At 39.5% G+C, this 19,026-nt stretch overlaps 2 protein-coding genes and 1 long non-coding RNA gene across 5 annotated transcripts; all 3 read left to right on the top strand.

Moving 5' to 3' along the window:
• The first annotated feature begins 4,262 nt into the window (after nucleotides 1–4,262).
• LOC115727036 (40S ribosomal protein S28-2-like) lies at nucleotides 4,263–4,686 on the top strand. Its single transcript, XM_030657156.2, has one exon. It carries the CDS (start codon nucleotides 4,349–4,351, stop codon nucleotides 4,613–4,615), a length of 267 nt encoding a protein of 88 aa, XP_030513016.2. The 5' UTR covers nucleotides 4,263–4,348; the 3' UTR covers nucleotides 4,616–4,686.
• A 921-nt stretch (nucleotides 4,687–5,607) lies between these two features.
• LOC115727033 (ATP phosphoribosyltransferase 2, chloroplastic-like) lies at nucleotides 5,608–12,337 on the top strand. Of its 3 annotated transcripts, XM_030657151.2 has the most exons (11): nucleotides 5,609–6,043; nucleotides 6,246–6,305; nucleotides 6,902–7,015; nucleotides 8,149–8,214; nucleotides 8,323–8,430; nucleotides 8,562–8,645; nucleotides 10,574–10,675; nucleotides 10,773–10,886; nucleotides 11,399–11,479; nucleotides 11,606–11,725; nucleotides 11,901–12,337. In XM_030657151.2, the coding sequence occupies exons 1-11, from the start codon at nucleotides 5,756–5,758 to the stop codon at nucleotides 11,994–11,996; spliced, it is 1,233 nt and encodes a 410-aa protein (XP_030513011.1). In that variant the 5' UTR covers nucleotides 5,609–5,755; the 3' UTR covers nucleotides 11,997–12,337. The 3 variants fall into 3 exon arrangements, with proteins under 3 accessions (XP_030513012.1, XP_030513011.1, XP_030513013.1); XM_030657152.2 differs by lacking the exon at nucleotides 8,323–8,430 and having other exon boundaries at nucleotides 5,608–6,043; XM_030657153.2 differs by lacking the exon at nucleotides 6,902–7,015.
• A 501-nt stretch (nucleotides 12,338–12,838) lies between these two features.
• Nucleotides 12,839–14,641, top strand: LOC115727037. The gene is made up of 2 exons (XR_004013645.1): nucleotides 12,839–12,886; nucleotides 14,299–14,641. It is a non-coding gene; the product is annotated as an uncharacterized LOC115727037 (long non-coding RNA).
• Nucleotides 14,642–19,026: the final 4,385 nt, after the last annotated feature.

Below are 19,026 nucleotides of genomic sequence, written 5' to 3'. Positions count from 1 at the left end.
TTTCAAGTTCGTTTCCTCTGCCGGTTCAATTTAATGCAAATACGTTGCCTGCGAAAATTAAAATAATCTACATAAGAACTATACTAAAATGATTTAAATATTTTTGTTAGGGACTAAGGTGAGTCCCCAATTTTTTATGAAATTAATTTTAAATGGGCAGCCAAAAATGAATTGTCAACAATATATAGATTTCGATACAAGGTTTTATCGTGGAGATTTTTCTCAAGCAATAATGATAATCTTAGTTTTTTTTTTTTTTTTTTGGGTCCAAAATGATAATCTTAGTTAATATAATAGAAAATTAGAAAATCATCGTCGGTACAACAAGTATGTCATAGTTTGAACTCATGACTGGTGTTTTGGTACACGACATTCAGCTCAAAAAGTTTCGACGATCTTGTAGAGATAGATTACATTACTATAAGATTCGGACAAACCTTGCAGATAAAGCAATGGGAGTTTAGTTTGACATCCCACATGGCTTGCGAAAAACAACACATGTATTCGATAATTAGGAAGACAAATTAAAAATGCAAACGGGATTATGAAAAAAAAAATGGATTTTTATCTATACTACGATATCAACGACATTACTTTTCCTTTTTTTTTTTTTTCCTTTTTTGTTCGACAAAGACATTGCTTTTCTCAGAAGTTTAACTTATTTAAGATTCGTATTTGTTGTGGTATTATGCAGAAGCTACGAACTTTCTAAATGTGAGGGGAGAGAGAGAGAGAGAGAGAGAGAGAGAGAGAGAGAGAGAGAGAGAGAAGGCAAAATTAGATAATTAATATAGAAATGGTGGTATTTCACAGAAGGTTTCGATAGGATTGAATTTGATAAATACAGACATACTAATAAGTCAAACATGTTAAAATCTATTTATATTTGTTCAATCTTTTCTATCTCATCAAAGTTCATGATATGCCTTATCGATGTCCGAAACGGAAGAGCTAACAAGCGCGGATCGAAGCGGACAGGCATGTTTTGAAGCTCTGACATGACATTAATTCATTTAAATACGGCAGTTTGTTAAAAATGATGTGCTTAATCACATTAATTCATTTAAAAAAAATTCGGCTCAGTAAGGAAAACTAATTGCATCTTTATAAATATTGTGAATTGTGAGTCTCGTGTAGTTACATGGCATACGATATATAGCTCGAACATGAAACATACTTTCTGATCTATTTAACTTGTGCTTGTCAAAAAACACAAGCACCACATTTGAAATGAAAGAAGATTCTCCATGATTTTCTCTATTTTTCTATTTGACAATATATTGCAACATCAACAATTTGAAAAATGTTAATGTAAGCGAAAATCAGATGAATTGGAAGACTCATATACTGTTATATTCTCCACGAGGTTAGGTTTGGATATCTCTATCCGGTTTTAAAGTTCCACCAGAGCTCCAAACTTAAAATCTATTTTAGAACGTTTAAATTAAATTAAGCTTCTTCCTCCCAATTTTCATAAGAAAAGCAAACCGAATCTTACTCATGATGTTTATTCTCTCTCTGCCTTATCCCTCTAATAAAGAATCCATTCGCTAAGCCTCCAGCAATTTATACATTAATTCCGGCCTTAATATCTCTACTATTGTCTAGAAATTAAATCCACTACTAGGTCGCCATCGTCGTCGGAAAGTTCCGGTGGACCTTCTCGGAGGAAAAATTGCGTTGGCTCATTGAAAAGTTAGGAACCGGTGAGAAACTAGCGAAAAGACTGAATTACGAGGACACCATTTATGTTCCTTTCAAGAAAGCAAGTCATTCCCTCTTTAAATTGAAGACGTTCGATCTGCTAAAATACCTGAAAAACAAAACTGGCATGACTTAATTAGATGGGATACTAACTAAGTCATGTTTTTCATAGTAAAAATTATATGTATAAGACGTTAAATGTTTAACAATTATTTAGCGAGTTCATGTTAATCAAATTATTAAGACGTGATCCTTACTTTCATGAGATTTGCCTTTTTGTGTCTTTCTATATGAGTTCAACAGAGAGATAGAGGAGAAAATTTTTTTGTTCATCTATGTTCGTTATCACCTCCGTTGGCCTCTAAAAGTTATCTATAAATAAGTTACCTATGATATTTATAGATAAGAAGGCAATCGTTCGAAAAGCACCTTTTTACGGGGCCCTATCTTAATCGCATCCTTTCATAGACGTAATGTAACAATTAGAAAAAGCAAGTCGAGTCAAGTTCCCTTTTGAGCTATCAATTGATTAAAAAAAGAATGGCCCAAGGCACATTAAAATGAATATTATAATCAAAAGACCCGAACATTTAAATCTAAAATGCTCATCGGTTTCCCGAACATTAAAACACACTCATTGTCAATCGTTTGTTTGCTCAAGAAGCCCCATTTGCTAGTGACCAGGTTATTCTCATCCATCAAAACGGAGAACAGCCAAACTAGTCCACCTAAGGGTTCCTTCTTCTCAAGTCATATGTCAATTTTAACAACCCTCAAAGTCCAGAAACATTGAGCCCCAAATTTCACCGGACGAGAAATCCGATTTCGGACAGACCGAAGTGGGTTAATTGCACACCTGCCTTAAATAATCGACGAAACAACCGGCAAAGGATATTGCCCGAATTCGAGATTGGTCGGCGAAGACAGATCCGATTGAGCTGTCGCACCTTCGGTCGACTTTGGGGTCTAGAGGTCACAAGTTTCGGTACGCGAAAGTGAACATGGGAAGGAAGAAATGAGCTGAGAGAGAACTTGTTGGTGCTTTGGGTTAGTCAAAAATACAATCTCATGAAAGTAAGGAGCATGTCCTAATAATTTGATTAACATAAACTCGCTAAATAATTGTTCTCATCAAGCGCTTTTGAATCCCCTCCAAGTCTACCGAGAGTCAAATCCTATCAGTCTAGTATCATCATCAAATTGCCTCATCACGTTGATAACCTGGCTTCTTAAGTCGAGCAACTCGAACCCGACTGCATGAGGTCCTCTCCAAAACCACACAAAATTAAATACGACCACATAAATTCTTCCAATTATTGTGACACTCTGACCTTAATCAATTCAAGCTCATTCACCGTGCCAATTATCGTGACACCCTGACTTTAATCAATTCGAGGTATTGTTCACATTTAGGCCAGTGAAACAGGTGAATCATATCGAGACCGCATAAAATTGATGCATGTTATCGGTTTTGATCTATTTTGTATGCAATACAAATTTAACGACTCATATCTGACGCAACACATACCTGACCCAATATTTACTATAGCAATTTTTTCTCCTTAAATTGTTGCGTTTGAAAAAACAGGCAGCTCCCTAAACCGGCTAGTCGAGTTAGTAAGGGAACTCCATGATCGGGTTGTCGACGAGGTGCATAACCAGGGGCGTGCTTGTCGTTTAAGATTGGGATTGAACCAACACACTCGCGGAGTTATTTAGAGTCACTAGCGTAAATACAGACTCCTGTCAAGTAAAAAGGAGTTTGGGATTTTCAGTCCAAAATAACAAAACAAAAATACGAAGAGAAATATTTTCAATTGAATTAGTGCTCTACAACGTCATCGTCCAAATTGCCCCAAGAATACTGTTAGTTTTAGCAGGTTATTTAATTCTTCAGTGTTCAGCTTTTACCACGCCACGACACGACACGACACGCCGACACGCTTCTCAAAAAATAAAAAATTTCGACACGTTGGGACACGTTATATATTAAATGAATATTTTTTTATATATGCATAATAAATTATCATTTTTATGATTCGATAAATAAAAATGATTATTTTTTACATGAGGTTGATCTTAAAATGTTATTCACAATGTTTTTTTTTATTTGTTTTTTGGTCGGATTATTTTGATCTTAAAGTTGCACGTTTAATAAGAGAAAATCTCCAATAATTATCCACTTCTTACCAAAATAAAAAGGAAAAATTTCAAAAAAGGGCCCGAAGTGCCATCGTTTTCTCAAATAAGGGCTTGAAGTGAACTTTGTTTCAATTAAGGGCCTGAAGTCTTCAAATTGTTTCAAAAGAGGACCTAACCGAGGGCATTTTTGTCTTTTAAATTTTTGTTATTTCTTTAATGTTTTTCTTTACCTTTTCTTTTTTCTCCTCCCCTCCCTCCTGTTCATCATCTTCCCCACGCAATTCTCTGGAGTTCTCCCTCTGAACCAACCAACCCAACCCCTTCTTCTGGTGATCGAAGAGCGCGAACTTTATCACCTCCCTCGGTGGCTCCAGGGCTTCCATTGTCGCGGACACATCATTGGCCGTGAGAATTGGGAAGCTAAAACTGGGTTTATTGAATTGGATTCGAATGTGGACTTTTCCAATGATGTGCATGTTTCGCCGTAGACCTTCTCAGTACCATGTGTGACTGGCAATTGATTTGGCCATTTTGGGTGTCCTTTATGCTTGGTTCGTCTCCTTTGTGCAGAATGGATTCTCAGATTAAGCATGCTGTTGTCGTCAAAGTCATGGGTCGAACTGGGTCGAGAGGGCAGGTGACTCAGGTGAGAGTCAAGTTCTTGGACGACATGAACCGGTTCATCATGAGGAATGTGAAGGGACCGGTGAGGGAAGGAGATGTCCTCACCCTTCTGGAGTCCGAGAGAGAAGCAAGGAGGCTTCGTTGAGCCATCGCTTTTACGTGTTCCCTGAATTTTGGTATGACTACACCGGGGTTTTCTGCTACTGGTTGATCCAACATGAGAGTGTCGAATTTTACTTTCAGTTTACATTTGAGGATAACATCTTTTGTCGCTTTAAGTAAGAAGACATTTGACAAATTTCTCCCACAGAAAGAAGTAGACACTCAGCAAAACCTTATCTAGGGTAGTTCCCGAGTCCAGGACGCATCGCCTCTGGTGTTGAGAACAATTTCTGCTTTTTGAGAAGTTGGCTCTTGACGTTCAAGCAGCTGTCTTTGTCTCCAGTAGATTTCGCTCTCCGTGAGTATCAACAGGCTCTTATTTCACAGCATTGAAAACCTATCTTCTCCAGCATCTGTGCACCCAACCCCTTCTTCTGGTAAAATAAACCCTTGCTCGGTTCCGATACTTGGACTCCTCTCAAATGGATTCCCATTCCACCCGATCTCCTTCACAATAATTTGGATTGCAAGAACTTGCGGTCTTCGGTGAGACAATACCTCTCGCCAACGACAGCGAACCACCATTTTTGAGGACTAACCGCGGCCGATGAAGTTCCTCAACAAGCGATGGAATCCGACTATTGATAACAAAGTCCGACGACTGACGGAGGAGTTTGGCTATGGGCAACAAAGCCTCGAGGGGCTGACGATCAGCGGTGGAAAGCGGCGAACAATAATAGTCGACGGTGGAATAGAACAGCGTAGTTATCAAGATTTTATTAAAACGTGAAATGGTACGATTCTAGGTTTATTCAAGTAACCTATTTCATTCCTCATTTTTTTCTAAGGATTCTGTTTGGGATTAAAATCCAATTTGTCGGCAGAATTGGATTTTAGAAAGTGGACGCATCTACCCCCGGGACATTGCCACGGGATATTCAATTTATTCATATTCAGGTCAAGAGAGATATTCGCCGCAGTCGCACGTGTGGACAAAAGCGACATTTCTCAGCCTCCACACGCGCACACGCCCACTCTTTTTGACTCGCTCACCGCCGTCGTTCTCCACCCGCGACGGCGCTCCATATATTTCACACTTCGAAACTCTCTCTCTCTCTCTCTCTCTCTCTCTCTCAATCATTCTCTGAGGCTGCGACGTCTCGGAGCTTCACTCGCCGTCCCAATGGCGCCCGCGTCGATGTCGCTGGTCTCGCCGTCCCGCGGTTCCCAGCAGCTCCTCTCGCCATCCTCAATCACGCCCTCTCTCTCTGCCTTCCGCGCCCGCACGTCCATCGGCGCCTCCTCCCCGAAGCCGTCCGCGTCCCCGAGGATCGTCTGCTTCTCTGGCCCTTTGCCGTCCGCGGCCGCTGTCGCGGTCTCCAATGGCAGACCGGACGGCGAGCGGAGAGAGATCCGGCTCGGTCTGCCCAGCAAAGGGCGCATGGCCGAGGACACTCTCGGCCTCCTCAAGGTATTACTTGCTTTTCACGACTCGCATTGCGGTTTTGGTTGCTGAGGAATTGGTTCCAAATGTGAAGCGTATTAAAGATTTGAGTCAATGTCGGATTTGAGTTTGACGGTGTAAGTGGCTTAAGTCTCTGACATGCCGCTCTGGGAGACTTGTGGTTTGTCCTTTATCTGCATACTAACCCTCTTCAACGTTGTTCCTGAAGGATTGCCAATTGTCAGTCAAGCAGGTTAATCCTCGACAGTATGTTGCAAAAATTCCACAGGTATGAAAATTTCATGAAAATGTGTCTTATTTTGATGGGGGTAAGACATTTTGAGTTCGTTTATTGTAATTCACTTGGACCTCAATTTTGATTATAGAACTACTAGAGATAGGTTAGCAACAGAGATTTTGTAGTCATCATATCTGAGATATGCGGACAGGGAACAAAGGAGTGCTAACCTAACCCTTTGCAAAATCATTAATGTGAAATAGGATCTATGCACTAATTAAGATAAGAGTGTAATCTTCGCAAAGTGCTGATGGTTTCAACCCATAGCGTGATGCTGAACCATCTTTGCAAGACGCAAGAAGAAGAAATGATCCACTCTAGCCACTCAAATGCTGTGGTTGAAAAGGTCCGTCTCTTAAGAGTACTTCTGTGGTGATGAGCTAAACAAACGATTCTCTTCTCAGATAGATTTACTCTCACTATATAGCATAGAAAACTCTCCATAAAAAAAATGTAATTAACGTAACTAAGAAAATCTCCACGGCACCATTTAAATTTGTTTTACTGAAGACATTTGGTATTTCAGTTGTTAGTTCTATATACTGCTGACTATTCTTAATTGACTTGGTGGCTAACTTATCTTGCAGCTCTCTGGTTTGCTAGTCTGGTTTCAGAGACCAAAAGACATTGTGAAAAAGTTGTTATCTGGAGATCTAGACATTGGAATAGTGGGTTTTGACACGGTTAGTGAATTTGGACAGGTAAGCAGAAGATGTTATATGCTGTATGTTTGATCATTGGTTGGAATTTTTGCTCATCATTTTTTACTAATGTTTCGTCTGCATTCAAAGATTTATACTCTGAAGCTGTGAAAACAATTTATTGCGCACTTTTCCCCTGCTTCGGATGAAGTGGAAGATCAAGAGCGCTTTATCAAACAAAAAGTCATATTTGCTTTCCCTCTAAAACCAAGAATATTGGAACAAGTGTTCATGCTAAAACGTACAAATTATGAATAATTCGTTTCGAGTTAAAATTTTATGTTCACATTTTTTTCAAGACTAGGCGTGTTTGGTATCAAACACAAGTTAAACTTGAAATGCTAAAGGCAACAGCTACTTCCAAAAAGCGAAAACTAAAGTCACACCAGATGCCTCACAGCAAATTGAAAATGCTGCGTGTTGATTACACATTGACTACTATGAACAAAATTGATTGGGGTGTTTGTCAAAATTCTGTTGTAGCCTCAGTAGTATGTCATCCTTCCCCTGCTTGTTTATAATCAGAAATGTTGTCCTTGAAAGATGAGATATTGCCTTGGCATATAGATCCCCTGCTATTGTGCAGAGTAGCAGTTAGTAGATGACAGGGTACTTCCTATGTGTCAATATGCAGCAGAGAAGTTGGATCACCGATCTTACCTGAATGGATGACAAAAGTAGTAGCGGATCACATATTACCTTGCTTGAGTTTGTAGCCCTTGTTGTATGAATTTATTTGGGTTGTTTACCCTTTTCCATGTAAACAGTTTAGAAAAATGGCTTGGATTAGCAGAATTACTGGATGACGTCGAGTTTTCATATGTACCTCTGAAGTCTTTATTTAGGTTAGGTAGTTAGAGTGTTCGTATATTATGTGTTTATTTGTATGTGTGGATAGGAAACTATGACTCGAAATCCTAGAATAATGATTGAGTGGTCACCTTGTGAGGAATGCTGGACAGAGACAAAAACTTCCTGATTGCTTGAACTTCATATGTCAGAGCTTTTTCTGATCTTTTTGTGGTGTTTTTGTGTTTTTATCAAGCTTTTCAACTTCATGATATCGTAGAATTTCACAACACTAACTTGATATAGTAGACTGTCCTAAAAGAGCTCATGCTCCTTTTATTCAGGGTAACGAAGATCTTATTATTGTTCATGAAGCTCTTGATTATGGGGATTGCCGTTTGTCTCTCGCCGTAAGAAAGTTTATGCTCTCAATTCTGATATGCTGAGAGAATTTTTCCCAATTGGTTCATTGCTGTGGAAATTCGTAGCATTGATATGTTCTTTGGATCTCCTATTAGATTCCCAACTATGGGATCTTTGAGAAGATCAAATCGGTGAAGGAGCTAGCTCAAATGCCCCTGTGGACTGAAGAGAAACCACTCAGAGTTGCTACTGGTTTCACCTACGTATGTTTGAATTTTCAGATCTTAAATGTCATTGTTTATTCTGCCATTTTTCCACCTTCAATAGCAAATTTCCTTATGGGGTGCCAGAGCAATTGCCCTTTCGCTTAAGTTTCTTTCTCGTGTCTTTATAGCTGGGGCCTAAGTTCTTGAAAGAAAATGGACTGAAGCATGTGAGCTTTTCAACTGGTGAAGGAGCATTGGAGGCAGCTCCTGCGGTAAATATACTAATTTCTTTCACTTATTTGATATCTTTGTAGGTTACTAACTCATTACCCGTATTGGCAGATGGTTTGTGATTGTCACGATGAATTTTTATTAAGCGTCTGTTGTCTTTAAACTGACACTGGAGTGTGTATGTCTGTGGAAGCTCTCTTAAGAGATTCAAGAGAAGGGGTTGGAGAACCCATATTCTGGTAGAGTTATGTCAAGGAAGAGTCAATCTTGTGTGCTCAACTAGAATTTAGAATCTAGAAGTTTAAATCTTCTCATTTTCCAGTTTGAAAAAGGTTCAGACCATTTGAATATTTATTTTGAAAGACGAAAGACGGTGAAATGCATTGAGAGTCTTATGGCTCTGGATTCGATTCCCTTCTCTTTTTCCAGCTAGACGGGTAGAAGATCCGTACTGAAAGCGCAGATTGGTGAATACAAATATTTTTGCTTGGCAAGGCAGGGTTGTGTTATTATCTTCATGCTGTTTTAGGGGTCAACTTGTTACCACATCTTTTACATCATTGGCAAATACCTCAATTCCCACTTATTTTCTAGGTTGGTCATGGAGCACGGTCCTTTATTCACTCCAAAATGCACCCCTTCTCTTTTTCCAGCTAGACGGGTAGAAGATCCGTACTGAAAGCGCAGATTGGTGAATACAAATATTTTTTCTTGGCAAGGCAGGGTTGTGTTATTATCTTCATGCTGTTTTAGGGGTCAACTTGTTACCACATCTTTTACATCATTGGCAAATACCTCAATTCCCACTTATTTTCTAGGTTGGTCATGGAGCACGGTCCTTTATTCACTCCAAAATGCACCCCTTCTCTTTTTCCAGCTAGACGGGTAGAAGATCCGTACTGAAAGCGCAGATTGGTGAATACAAATATTTTTGCTTGGCAAGGCAGGGTTGTGTTATTATCTTCATGCTGTTTTAGGGGTCAACTTGTTACCACATCTTTTACATCATTGGCAAATACCTCAATTCCCACTTATTTTCTAGGTTGGTCATGGAGCACGGTCCTTTATTCACTCCAAAATGCACCCCATTTAGGAGATTAAAAATGGTGTCTGGGAATCTAGTTACGTGAGAATCTTCATCAAACAAGAATGGCAGAGAAATATTCCTACTGAAGAGGGGAAACAAGGGAAAGAAGGGAGTGGAAACTACCATCTCTTTCTTGACGTGTAGATGCAGTGAAAGGAAGGACGGAATAGTGTACATACCACTAATTTTCGTATTCTAAATGCCGGTACATTGTGCTTATGGAGGCCTTTTCCTGTCCACGCTATGGGGCAATGTATGTACATTCCCTGTCACGGAGAATGTATATTTGAGACTACATCAAGCCACCATAGTTTTAGCAGCAGGATCCTTTTAAAAATAGCACTTGAATCTTTTGATGTTTCCTTCAATGATGCAATGGTTGGATCTATCTGTCCTTGCCAATAGATCTTGTGGCCATTCACTTTGTGATATGATCCATTGATGTGATTAATCCATGAATTGCAGGTTTTTTCTCTTTTGAATGATTGAAAATTTCATCCGTTGGAAGGAGATAGTTCTACAGACATTTGCTTCATTCATTGTCAAAAAGAATCTGAAGTACATTTATGCCCCCAAAGATTATGCTCCTTGGAAAGCAACCTCATGAGCATATTAACTTAGTTCAATAAATGTATTTGTTTAGAAGCTGCATTTCAGGTGAATAGAAATATATGTATGACTGCCATTATACCTTGGCATGTGGGGCACTGGCATCTCAATGGCATCTCCATGAGGGGAGGTGAAGGATTTATTAAACTGATGCTATTGATGGCATTGGCAGTATAGTCTCATGGAGATGCCATTGCAGATACCAATGCCCCACATGCCAAGGTAGTCTGCATGATCTACAATTGACTTCTTTTCTTTTCTTTGGTCATCCAGATGGGGACTGCTGATGTTATTATGGACCTTGTAAGTAGTGGGACAACATTAAAGGAAAATAACTTAAAAGAAATTGAAGGTGGGACGGTGTTGGAAAGCCAGGTGGGTAATATCTTTGCATTGGCAAACTCGCCATATGATTGTTTCTTCATTCTGTCTTTTTCGAACTTCTCTTACCCTAGTGCTGAATATCCTTCAGGCTGTTCTTGTGGCAAGCAGGAAGTCACTAGTCCAACGGGAAGGCGTTCTTGACACAACTCACGAGATTCTTGAAAGATTGGAGGCACATCTTAAGGCAGTTGATCAGTTCACGGTGCGTAGATTATTGTATATATGATGATGAACTTCCTGTCCAGCATCCAGACATACGTCCCGTTACAGTTTATTACTATTAAGTTGCAACTTGTGCCATCCCCCTTTCACTCATTACTATGTTACTGAGCTGCGTAAAAAAGATATATCAAGCTAGCCGTCAGAAAACAAATTTTAACCGGGCAACTTATGTTAGTGCAAGTTTTCTGTTGAGGCCAATTTAGCAGTGTCAATCAGATATGATGTGGTTAGTGCTCTGTGGACATAAGCGTACCTTGTCTCATCCTTGTCTCATTTATCAAGTATAACTTGTTCAATCTTTTCTTATTCAACAACTAAATAGGGAATTGCTGCAATTAAAATTTGGGAAATAATATTGAAAATTCTTTAAGTGCAATATAAAGCCTTTTAGGTTATGTGCAAGTCGGATATTGCAGATACATGCTTGTGATTGACTCCTTTTTCTGAGTCTCAAAATGAATGCTTTATAATCGTTGTTAATTCTTGTTACAGGTAACAGCGAATATGAGGGGGAGGAGTGCAGAGGAAGTTGCTAAGCGAGTACTCAGTCAACCATCACTCCCTGGTTTGCAGGTATCATAGTGAGCCCCTTTTTCTTGCACTCCAAGTTGAGCCCCAACTTGATTTGAAGTTTAAACTGTAGTTATCTCATTCTCACTCTCCAGCGTTTCTGATCCTCTTGTACTCATACGTTAACAGGGACCTACGGTAAGTCCAGTCTTTTGCATACGTGATGGAGAAATGGTTGCAGACTACTATGCAATAGTCATTTGCATTCCTAAAAAGGCGCTCTATAGCTCTGTGCAGCAGTTGAGAGCAGTAAGTCCTAATTTTGGAAATAGCCAATACACAGCTGCTCTATGCAAAGATTTTGTTTTCCCCTGGTCACATCCTAATATGAAGTGAAGATATATGCAGCTGTTAATATTCGTCAATCATAGCTTGATTACACTCCCGAGGACCTTTTGAATAATATTGAACTTTTATCGTGCAGATTGGGGGTAGTGGAGTTCTAATATCTCCGTTGACTTACATTTTCGATGAAGAGACTCCCAGATGGCAGCAGCTTCTGTCCAAACTCGGGCTTTAGTTCTCAGTAGCCAGTGCTCAGGTTGACTAGAGGTGCCCGAGTTGGAGAACCGGCTTTTGGATAAGATAAGAGGAGGGGCTAAGATTTATCAGGACTGTTGTATCTTAGACATGTTGGTAGCTATGCCGGATCTGTTCTTTTGGATTTGCGATTTATTTTCCTCTAGGTACTATTTTTCCTCTTTGTTTGGCTTTTAGCAATCGGTTTTAAAATCCAAGAAAGTGTGGGAACATCCTAAAGTTTATTTTGCGACCTTATTTGTAAGTGATTATGTCATTGATGACAATTGGCTTCGATGGTGATTCCTTGATGCACTTTGGAAGACATCCAGGTGCTGCTAATACCTACACAACTTGAAATCGAGGCGCACTGTTTTGCATTATTGGTTGTGCTGCTAATACCAACATGAGTCGGATGAGTTAGGCAGAGTTGGCTGTCCAAGAAGAAAATTTCGAGGATCGAATTGTACATTAGGCAGAAGATAAGCGATCGTTGATTTTGCTAGACGATGGCCTCTATTGGGTGTGTGTTTGGGAAGCGCTTTCTCAAAGGACCCAAAGCCCTTTGGGCCAAAGTCTTGGTGTTTGGGAAATTTTTTGAAAACATCTTTAGGCAAATGTCGACATTCAAAGAGCTAAAAGCACTTGGCTTTTAACATTCTCGGCATGCTGCCGAGAATAGTAAACCACTTTTTTTATTTTGCCGTTATTGTCTTCAAATATCTTTATAATTCCAAGTTTGTCCCTTCCAATAAACACTAGATCTGCCTCTTTCTTTTCTATCGTCTCATCTACCGAGGCTATCCTCCTCTCTTCTTCGTCTTGCTTTAGGTATTGTCCTCACTCCATCTCCAAATCCTTTCGATCCTTCGAATTTTGCCTGCATTTCTGGTGAGTTTCGTCTTGGACTATTTGAACGATTCTTCTTCTTGCTTCATTTTCTCTCGCATATTTGGAGAATTGAGTAAATTTGGTAGTTAGGCTGCGTTTTCTACCCCTTGCTTCTCGTTGCTTGGAGCGAGAGTGGGAAGATTGGCCGGTGATCCAACCCCACCTCCCCCCATGAGCTCTTCACACTTGCCCTACACCTGTTCCGTTTGCCCTTCACATTGAATCGCCGATCGTGTCCCACAATCTACAGGCAGCTTCGTCCTACTCCAACTTCTCGTATGCCCCATTTCAAACTTTCATTGGAAGTGTCTATTAGTCGATTTGCATTGTTTGCTTAGCAGGTTTAATTTCTTGTTCATTTCGTTCCTGTTAGTGTTGATTTCGACGAGCTGGGATTTCCCTTTTTTAACTAATTGTGCCTTGATGATATTAGCGTACTAGCTGTGGATGTTGAGTTGCTTTTTTTTAGGTGTTTGCTCTGTGAATTTTTTTTTTTTTTTTTTTTTGCGATTCTTTTTGCTATCAGTTTCAGATTTCGATTTAGAGTTAATAGTTCTTTTACGATCGGTTCGAGTTGATAATGAGAAAAGAAAGCGAAGAAGAAGCCTCTGTTCCTCACCGTCCCTCTAAAAAAAATAAATGGAAAAATAGAAGTCCCCTCATGCGTAAACTGAATGCTTCATTACTGAGATATCTTGCAAGATTAGAACGATATCCTGCAAGATTTTGGGAATTGAACAATAATAACGAGTGCTTCTTCTTTGTTTTGGATGGTGTTGATCATGCAAAGGGTCAGCATGTAGTTTCTATTTTTAGCATTAAGTAAACAAATGCCTATGTCTGACTAATGTTCGACTCCCCACCGTAACTCTTCCTCTATTCCTATTGGGCATGTCCTCGAGAAGCCACAGGAGATGTGTGAACTGTTTAGCGATATCCCAGTTGGTTGTGATCGTATAAAGCTACTTCTTTGAATGTAGCAATTGTTAGGATCAATGTCTGTGGGTCTTGGTTTGTGGTTTGGTGAATTGGTGGAAAATCCTTTGAAGTAGTTGCGAATTTGCTCTCGCGGGTTGATTTTGTCTCTTTTTCCAGCGTCATTAAGGGACTTTAGATTTGAAGTTCTTTACTTTGGGTACAAAAATGGAAAGCACAGTGTCGTGAGGTTTAGGGTCATTGACCAATGTGGCAAATACTTGTTGGACCTGTCTTAAGGTAAAATTTTCCTTTTATCAGGGTCCTCGATTAAGGAGCTTGCTTTAGCATTAGTTTTAGCCCTTGAGTTGGATTTCGCAATATCCTGTTTCACAATTTAAGTGGAAGAACCGGATCCTCGATCTTCTTGTGGTGTGATTTTTTAAAGAGAAGGTAATATCTCTTTATTTGCTGATGCCTTGCCCCTTGCATTGTAGGTGATTGATGTTCTGCACCCTGGAAGACCCAATTTTTCCAAGGTAACCACAGTTTGGAAGTTACGAACTTCAGTGTTGTTGTAGGTTCTTTTTGCCTGTTTGATTGTTTTATTTCACAATTAATTTTACTGAAAGCTGTTGGTTTGCACCTTGTGTTTTGTTTTTTGTTTTTTTTTAATCTCAGGCTGAGCTTAAGGAGAAGCTTGGAAGGATGTGCGATGTGAAGGAACCCAACTCAATAATACACATTTTGCAAGAGCTAATTTGGATCTTGATTATGGATATTTAGTTAACCTTAATAATGTAAATGAGGGGTCTAGTGCTTCAAATGATAATTTATCTTTTGACATGGAACGTTTACGTGATCAAATAGCCATGAGTTTAGTAAATATTTAAGGATGCTTGTAATTTTCAATAATAACGTAAATCTTGTATCGGTACATATGTGATTATGTTTATTATAATGAAAGTACTCTCTTTTTAATTGTGAAAGAAGTCCACTTTGATATGATTTTTTTATTTATAAATTTGCCGGTATGTCTCCATCATATTATTCTCAATGCAAACATATAAACGTGGCCATCATTGTTTCCTTTTTCCAATTTTAAACAAATAAGAAAATCTAATTAGGTCACATTAAATGACTTTTTAAATATATATTTACCAAATAGCATTTTCCTAAATGAATTTCTCAAGCCACTTTTCAGTTATAGTTTACCAAATAATTTTTGCAATTCATCAAACCCCTTCAGACTAAAGGCATTTGTGTTTTCTCAAAAACTTTCTTCGAAAGCTTTTCCAAACGCAGCCATTATCAGAAGGACGTTCAGAGCACAATTAGAGACTACTAGCAACGACATCCCTCGGAAAGATTAACCATGAGGAGGCGACCACTTGCGACGCGAAGAAGTGTTTGTCTCCATAGTACTTTACACAAGGATTCTTCAAGCCTAAAACGCCATCTCGTTTGGCAGACAAAATTTCTCCCACTTCACCTTTGCTTTTGGCAGTCAAGTCTCCAGTTTCCGAAGAGCCAGACCTTATTTTGTGGCTCTAATGAGCTACTCCGTTCTGAGGATGCATTTGTTTGGTAGAAAATGAATTATTTAGAAAATATTTTTTTTTAAAAATCGTTCAAATCGCTTACAAAAATACATAAACGAATTATTTTCATCCTTTACTAAAATATTTAGATATAAATTATTATCAATAATAAAAAATATTTTTCATTGATTAATTATTTCAAGTGATGTATGGGATCATTTTTTCGAAAGTATTTTTCAAATTATTGATCTTTCTTAAAGAAATGGAGTCTTAATTGAAAAACATCACATCAATTATTAATTTCGTTGTAAGTGATACTTTACTTACTGTACTGTATTATCATAAGGCTTGGGTTCTGCTGCTCAACTAGTCATCTACATTGTATATCTTTCTAATAAATTGTTCGCAATAATATCTCCGTTTCTCACGACTAAAATAAAATAAAAATAACTAAAAAGAAAATGAATATGAAAGAGTGGAGGGAGGAAAGATGAGGGAAAATGAGGAAATCATTTTCTCCACTTTTGAATGTGTTTTTTTTATGGGTGGAAAATATTTTTCTTGATTAGTTTATTTTTTGTAAAATCAATGTAAAAAAATCAGGAAAATATTTTTTAGGAAATTGTTTTTCTTGAAACAAACGGACCAATCTCCTCGTAAGCTGACACGAGATTTGACGTGATCGACGACGCTAATGAGTCTTACTAATTATACCAAGACGGCGAAACTGTGTCTTTTTCACAAACAAAACAACCTTATTTTATAATAAAATTGAATCAATGACTAATATACATTAGTGAGACAAGAGAAAAAAAAACGAACAGTCTGAAAATCAGAGAAAAATTCAACATTCCAATTAGACGATTTCTTGCAACTTTGACAGAAAAATTATTAAATGAATACATATGTTCCGTTCTTGACATATATTTAAGGCATTTTTTTGCATTTGTCTCTAGTAGTAGTCGTAAATCACGAAAATATTTCTATTTTTTTTTTCCATTTTCTTAGCGTTTCTTTAAGGGCTATGCGTTTTCTACTCTTACTAGGGCTTAGACACTCTCCTTTTTTTGTGTTTTGACCATTTTTATCCATCGTGTAACCCACTACTTTGGATACAACTATACAAAAGTGATCCCTTTCTTTTGTCATTTGGTCAAACTCTTTGTATTTTCTTTCTTCTTTTTTCCCTCGAGTGTCTCACTTTCCTTCTTCTTCTTTCCATGCCTCTCAATCATCTCTCTGGTTTCTCTCTTGCTGGAGATCATCACGGGTATCGACTGTGCGTGCAAGTCGATCACAAAGCGGACGTTGATCTCTAGGTTGGATATGCAGGATATTAGGATGGAGATCTAGAGAACACACCTTTTGGTTAGTCCAAAGAATACCGTCGCGATTAAGGGTGGTTGCGAGGATCCATGGTATGTCCGCATCGTTATGGAGCTCTGCTTTGGCGGTGAGCTATTTGATCGGGTTATCCAGAGGGGGCATTATAGTGAGACGAAGGCCACTGATCTAACAAAAATCATTGACGGGTTGTCGAGGCTTGTCATTTGCTCGGAGTAATGCCTAGAGACCTGAGACCTAAGAATTTTCTTCTGGTCAACAAGACGACAATTTCTCTCTCGAAGCCATCGGCTTTGGGCATGCTGTTTTCTTTCAATTCAAGGGATAAGTACACCATGAGTGCTATAACTTATGTACGGCGTTCACTTGAGTGCCATGACAATTTCTCTCTCGAAGCCATAGGCTTTGGGCACGCTATTTTCTTTCAATTCAAGGGATAAGTACACCATGAGTGCTATAACTTATGTACGGCGTTCACTTGAGTGCCACAACTTTCAAAACTTTCACTTAAGTGTCATAACTTTCAAAAATCTTTCACTTGAGTGTCACGACGGAGAAAAATGGTTCACTTGAGTGATACAACAGCTTTTTCGGCGTACCCCGTCGGCTTTTCGGCGTGCCACGTAAGCTTTGCGGAGTGCCACGTCGGCTTTCGGGCTGCCGCGTCGGTTTTTCCGACATCCGCGTCAACATGGCACTCAAGTGAACGATTTTTGAAAGTTATGCCACTTAAGTGAACGTTTTGAAAATTATGGCACTCAAGTGAACGTCGTACAAAAGTTATGGTACTTCTAATGTACTTTTCTCTCAAACTCAATATAGATAAGAGCTCATTTTGCCCATGTGTTTTATTATAAATTAACTTGAGTCAAGGGCATGAAACAACAAGATTGTGATGACCCTAAATTTTCACGTCTGTAAGATAACTGGATTCAATGAAAGTTGTAATCTTGAATTCCAGCCTATTATAATGATATTGGATTTTGAGGATTTAAGAGACGATATTTGGATTTTTCCCGAGACGTTGGTTAGAGTAGATGAAGCTTCAATAGTTTAGTCGTCGCGCAGTAGTTTCGGAACCCTTTGCACCCGAGCCAACCCTAACCGAACCTTAGCCGCGAAAGTACCAAAATACCCTCAATCCTCTATGCCAAATGACCAACCAGTCTTAAAATACCAAATGACCGTTTTGCCCTTGCTTTTATGCACCAGAAGACAAAGATTTCAAATGTGATTTGACCTATGTGAACTCTCGCCTTTTCCCTTTTATCTTATCACCCCCCAACCCATCAAATCTGACCCACCCAAGTTTGAACCTCTCCCTCTCTCTCCCCATTCACACCACCCCCTCCCCTCTCTCATCCGACGGCACTCTTATCCTCTTCCTCCCTCACGAGCATCAACCACCAGCCACCACCGCCGTTCCGACTCGAGGAGCTCAGCCCTGTGACCTCCCTTTCCCATTTTCTTGATGTTTCGCCGACCCACCAACCACCACCTCCTTAGTGGTCGTCGCTCAAACACCAAGACAACCAGTCCTTGCCACCCCTCCCTCTTGGTTTGTTGTTGTCGCCATATCTCTTCGTCGATCCCGCCGTACAGTCCAGCCACCACGACCCGAGAGCACCACATCCCCGACTTCCCTTACTGCTCTAACCACCCGCGACCACCAGCCGAACCGTTTAGCCTCCGTTAGTAGCCATCCCCCTAAACTCGTACCGCGAATTGCCGGAGTCAAGCTCGGCCGAGTCCTCACCGTACCTCAACTGCCGGGATCATGAGCAGCTACCCTTTGCTAAAAACCGCCACCGCCCTGACCAAACCCGTGAGCCTCCACGGGTGTGCCGAGTTCCGAGAGCCCCGTCGCTGCGAGTCGCCGTATCGTTGCCGCTCGAGCTACCGTCGCCGTCGTTGTTTTTGTGAGTTAACCCCTAACCCTCACTTAGGTTGTTAATTACATTTACGACTAGTTTAGTTAATGTTAACTATGGTTAGTTAGATAATTGCGATCGGTTTAGATTAGTAATCCCGGTTAGGTTAAATGACTGCAATTAAATAATTTAGACTGTGGCTAGTTGGAGTAGACTGTATTGATTGATCACGACCGAATTGTTAGACCGAATTGATTGGATAATTAGTTATCATATTAACTAATGTGATGAATCGTGTTTATCGACTGCCGGTCCGGGTGATTATTGTTTGACCGCTAGATGCACCGGCTGGTTTGGTGTGGATGGTATGAGGTCTTAATAATCTATTTTAGATGCAAAATCCGGTGAATAAAATGTGCTCTCATATGACCATGTGTCGAGTCCAATTGCATATTTGAGCATGAAAATG

The sequence above is a fragment of the Rhodamnia argentea genome, chromosome 5 (assembly GCF_020921035.1).
Source record: "Rhodamnia argentea isolate NSW1041297 chromosome 5, ASM2092103v1, whole genome shotgun sequence".
Classification (NCBI taxonomy): domain Eukaryota; kingdom Viridiplantae; phylum Streptophyta; class Magnoliopsida; order Myrtales; family Myrtaceae; genus Rhodamnia; species Rhodamnia argentea.
The sequence above is the reverse complement of the archived record's forward strand: the minus strand, read 5'-3'. Positions and strand labels throughout refer to the sequence as shown.